At 30.2% G+C, this 5,300-nt stretch overlaps 2 protein-coding genes across 7 annotated transcripts in view; one reads left to right on the top strand and one right to left on the bottom strand.

The window, feature by feature from the left end:
* The window catches only part of LOC106873456 (actin-related protein 5), a 45,233-nt gene that overhangs the window by 20,337 nt on the left and 19,596 nt on the right, over positions 1-5,300 (top strand). For all 4 annotated transcript variants that reach the window (XM_014920818.2, XM_014920819.2, XM_014920821.2 and 1 more), the window contains exon 8: positions 1,009-1,125. In XM_014920818.2, coding sequence (XP_014776304.1) covers positions 1,009-1,125 — 117 coding nt within the window. The remainder of the gene's footprint in view (positions 1-1,008; positions 1,126-5,300) is intronic.
* Positions 1-5,300, bottom strand: part of LOC106873457 (uncharacterized) — a 14,587-nt gene that overhangs the window by 1,955 nt on the left and 7,332 nt on the right. Inside the window, exons 1-3 of one of the 3 annotated variants that reach the window (XM_052976418.1) lie at positions 4,686-4,914; positions 2,841-2,909; positions 480-769 (exon numbers count right to left, since the gene is read on the bottom strand). In XM_052976418.1, the coding sequence (XP_052832378.1) occupies positions 480-702 (223 nt within the window). In that variant the 5' untranslated portion in view covers positions 703-769; positions 2,841-2,909; positions 4,686-4,914. Of the gene's footprint in view, positions 1-479; positions 770-2,840; positions 2,910-4,685; positions 4,915-5,300 lie in introns of those variants that run through there. The other 2 variants (XM_014920824.2, XM_052976416.1) reach the window with 2 other exon arrangements.

A 5,300-nucleotide genomic window follows, 5' to 3' on the forward strand; every position in this document is an offset into this window, starting at 1 on the left:
AAAAAAAAAAAAAAAAAATGAATGTAACAGGTAGTGAAGAAGGAATTTTATCAAATATATTTGAGATTTTAATGATGTAAAAAAATATAATTGGAGGATTTACTCATATTTTTCAGAAATAATTTCTGACAAACATCAATATATTTATAGACTTACTTGAAATAAAGTTAAATAAATTTAAAATTAAAAATATTTATCACAAGATAAACTGGCTAATTTTTTTAATGTAATCTAAATGCATTCTAATGTTGAAAACAAATGTTTTCATATAATTAATATTAAAAAAAAAAAAATGTAGAATATTCTTAATCAAATATTTAATAGCTTAATTTTTTTTTCTTCAATAAATCTCTGAAAATTGGTCCAAAAAAAAAAACAAAAAAACATTATAAACCATTAAAAGCTATTGGATTTGGTCAAAATGTTTTCACAATGGCTACACTAAGAAAGTATTTGAAAGTTTAGAAACTTAAACATACCTGGTGTCTGATTAACAAACATGCTTTGCTGACCATAAGGGTAACCAGTATTTACACTGATACCTTGTTGAGAACCGCTACCATACATGATTCCTGGAAGAGTGACTGCTACCCCCTGTGCTGGCTGCAACACCATTCCAGAACCTACTGACCAGTCTTGTGATTTAGTGACATATTGTTTTGTTGCATCATATGCTTTTGATGTATCATAACCTTTTGACATTTTTACTGATCAGTTTCCAAACTTGCTGATTTTAAGTTTACTTTCTGATAACCAAACCCTTTCAGAACTTGAAATTTCAAAGAGACAAAGAAAAAGAAAAAAGAAAATTATAAGCAGTGACAAGTTTTTGTTGCTGTAAATGTACAATGTCTTTATTATACAATTGATACTTTGTATATTTCTATATTAACCTCTTAAAACAATTTGTTATAATAAATTAAAAATTTCAGTCTTGAGCTGATTTTTTTTTTAATGATTTCTACTTGTGCAGTGGAGTGTAATTAACCAAATTTTTCCTTGCTACAGGAGTTAGTACAACACCACACACATATGGCAGTAAACTACCATGAAGAGCTAGCAAAATGGGCTGACTATGAGTATTATGAAGCTAATGTTCATAAAATCCAATTGCCATTCACTCTGGTAAGTTATCTTACCTTTAAATTTATATAATTAATGTTACTATGATTTGAATGGTCATATGAAGTAATTGATTCTTAAAGTTCTTTATGAAGTATGATTTCATAAATTATTTAAGACCTGGTATAAAGATAAAAAATTAAAACTGATGAAATTAAAACTTATTCATGCCAATTAAATGTTAAGCAAATTCGATGAAGTTAACTTGATTTTTTTTTTTATTGGGATTACTGCTCTCCAATTTTTAATCATTACCACTTGTATAAGATTTTTCATGAACATTTATTACCAAGCAACATCATCTATTTATTTATTAGTCCTAAAAGTCATTTTATATTATGCGTAATACAAATAGCTAGAATGGCAGAATTCTAGTTTAAACACCTCATACAACCCTTCATAACCTTATTGGGGGGAGGGGGTCAGAAAATTTCTGCGAATTTGTATTCTACAGATGGGAATTCATACGATTATGCAAAAAATTTTTTTTTTGCAGTATGATTTAAGGGCAATTTAGCTGTTATTTTTAGCACATATTACGACCACCTGATACTGCCCTCGTGTCTTTGTCACTCTGACACGTATAGATGTTTTTCAATATTTTTCTCCACATGAACACATTTAATGGAATGCTGATGCACCTAAAGGTGGTATATTGCCGGAATTTAAGCAAAAAAATTCGGACTATTCATATTTTTTAAAAGATTCAAAACGTGGAACTTTTAAGATTTAAAGGGAAAGAGTTTGTAAAATTAAAAAAAAAAAAATTTTCTTTCCATAATCGTATGAATGAAATTCTTGTGTGCAGAACACAAATTCACAAAGACTTACTGAAAATTCCAAAAAATAAAAATGAGGAGTTATTATGGGGTGCTTAAACCAAAATTTCGCCGCTAAAATAATTTCAATATGACAAATAAGTAAAAAGAAAACCAACAACTTAGCAGTGAGAAATGCAAAAGTCCAGTCTACTAATGAAAAGCCAATGCATTGAAGGGAGTTCATAAACTTTAAACATGATTTATACATTAATATAGAGATAGTGATACAGATTAGACTCAAGAGAAAATCATCTCGGAAGAAGCGAAATTGTGTATAAGAATTAGCAGAAAGGACGGCTCGGTTTGCAAAAGTGTTAGTGATATTAATAACAAAAATGTTTCGAGTATCAGTTAAAGAAACTGAATGATCTAAAGATGTTAGGGGAAAAAATCTAAAGCAGTTTATATTTGCTATGAACCTTGCAGAGTTATAAATTGCGAAGTGTAGTGACAACATGCAATGTTTTTATGGCAGAGATAAACATTTATAAAACTTACATAGATCGTATTTATCTACAAAACAAATACGTTTTACTTTTTCTCTTTTTTTTTTTTGGTACAAACTGTAAATAATTCTGTTATTTTGTTAATTACTGAGAATTGGACGCTGTGTTATGAGATGCATGCTGAAAATAATGATGGAGCGGAGAGACAATTTTGTAGAATTAATATCAACTATAACGTGATAAGTGGATACTCTGGTTACTCATATTTTTTAAAATTTGGACAGAGCAAAAATCAGAGGAAATTGATCTAAAATCCACTCATTTGAAATATGAATCGAAAATAAATATAAGGATGTAGTATATATGCAATTGATTTTGGATCTTACAAATGATTACAAGTTAATTTGATAGTGATAAGCAGAAATGCAGAGCTAAAGGAAAACAAGCTCACATGTGGTGTAAACGGCATCATAATTCCACTTCAAGGGAGCTGGTATTTTTTAGGCTTATTTATGATGGGCTGAGGTTAAAGAAATAAACCGTCATGTTTGTCATAAAACGAGAAAACGAAAAGGTAAATTTTTACCATTACACCAGTCACACTTTGAAGGTGTGGTTTACATAAATAATGAGTGATTTCCGACTGTTTTGATGATCAGAATCGCTCAAAATACATCAAAAGCATACATTTACCCAAAATGAGACGGGTATAAATTTCACTCTCAAAACTAGACGAGTACAATTGTAAATCCATGCCGTTTAAATATATTCTATTGTGTTTATATCTACGTGAGACACAGGTTCAGATGCTAGTCTGATAGGGGTAACTTTCCGGTAAATTTTTATTACACTCCGTCTCATTTTGAGGGGTGGTTTACCTAAAAGAACGAGTAATTTCCGACGGTTCTGATGAACAGAAAGATGGGAAAATTACGGGTCTAATTATAAAAAAATTATCAATGAAAATGAAGTTTTATAAAGTCAAATCCATGAAGAAAAAGCATTTTGTCAAGACCTTCATTGAAAATTAATTTATGTACTATTTAGCTCTTTCAATCCAACTTCCATCATTAAATACATTCCACAACCCTCTTCATTATAGCGAGTTCTGATTCAATTATCTTTTTAATTTCACTCTTAAAAAACTGTATTCATTTCATAGCTGAAATAATTTACCAATTTATTTTTTTAAATAAAAATATTAACCACTGAAAGGATCTCGATTGAGTGTTATATAAAACTGTAAAGTTACATTTCGTCTTTTTAAAATCCCTCACATTTTTGCTTTGTTCCAAAATTGACGTTTGAAGAATTTTTGCTAATTAAACAGATTTAACTCAAAATTTTTGCTAATTAAACAAATTTAACTCAAAAATTTTTGCTAATTAAACAGATTTAACTCAAAATTTTTTACTTGTATAACTCAAGTAATTTTGTTCTGTACTTGTGTTTAAAAAATCCAAGATATTGCATCAATTCTTTACTTCAAACTGCTTTTCTTTTTAACTCTCAAAAGAAATGTTTTTTTTATCGTCATTCTAATATTTAATTTTGAAATAGTTGAGCATTAGTTGACAGAAGCATCTCTCCATTCTTTGCGGATTGAGTGGGATGGACGATATGGGTCTCGTTAAATGAGTCCACTTCAAGAATTTACAATAAATGGTTAAAAAAAAATAAACAAAGGTCTAAAACATTTCAGCTATATATTGAAATTAATTTAGGTATTTGGAAGTTTTAAAGAGAGAGGCTGTTAAAATCTTATAATAATAGATAAAAATAATGCACGTCAACCAAGCCAGCCATTCTGTGAGTTCACTGAATGGGAAGAATGTCGAGGGAATATCGAAATTATTTCGAAAACAAAAAAATTTACTAGGTATACGTTAATATTACCTCACATGGTGATGGAGCTTTAAGAAATTAGAGCTAATATTAGATTTTTAGTCCACAATTCTATGGATATTACCTTTTTAAATCGATTTAAAATAAAAATAATGGCCATTAGAATTTGGAAAAAGCCATTGTAGGATTGCAGCAGCAACGATGTATATTTCAGGAAAAGGACGTCAGTAAAAGATTTTATACTGTGCTATTCATGATATTTTATTTCCAAAATGTCAAGGAAATCACTTTAAAACCAAGAAAATGAAATTAAAACCCTTTTCTAATATTTAAAACGCCCGTGACTAATCCCTTCGTTGAAAGGCGTCAGAACCAAATTACCAGAACATGGAAAGAAAAGACCTGACAGAGAAACCCCCAATTCCGTGAACAGAATAAGAAGAAACCTTACTTTATATAAATATATATTTTCCACTTAATTGTGAGTAGCAGCAGTCTTGATACGGATGATGGAAGTTTTGTGATGGCACACAAGCTTGTTGAAGAAATGTCAATTATTTGCTTCTAAAGGCTAGCAAGTCAATGAATGATTCACATACATACGCGCAGCAATGGCTTCTTCCTTCACTGCTGCTAAGATCAACATTATCGAACTTCTTTTTTAAAATTGTGTATGTGTGTAGGTGTGTGTGCGTGCGCTTGCGCGCGCGTGCCTGCCTACGTGCCTGCGTGCGTGCATATACTGATGTATGTATGTATGTATGTAATTTTTACACAGTGACTCAAGGGGTCGAGAGTTTCGTGAATTAGGCACGCACGCACACATAAACATTTATTGTAAATTTGTTTTGCAAGAATTGTGGTTCGATCTGGAACCGTGTGTTGTTGAAACTAATATAATTATATTTCGGAAATAGTCGATAAAACTGATTAACAACAACTAGTTAGTGTTTATTACGATGACTCTTCTGAAATTAAAACATAAACAATTCAGTTATCCTTTTATTCGTTTCAGCCATGTGGCTGCGGTCATGCTGGAGCTCTAATATATATATATATATATAAT

This window comes from Octopus bimaculoides, chromosome 2 (assembly GCF_001194135.2).
Source record: "Octopus bimaculoides isolate UCB-OBI-ISO-001 chromosome 2, ASM119413v2, whole genome shotgun sequence".
Classification (NCBI taxonomy): domain Eukaryota; kingdom Metazoa; phylum Mollusca; class Cephalopoda; order Octopoda; family Octopodidae; genus Octopus; species Octopus bimaculoides.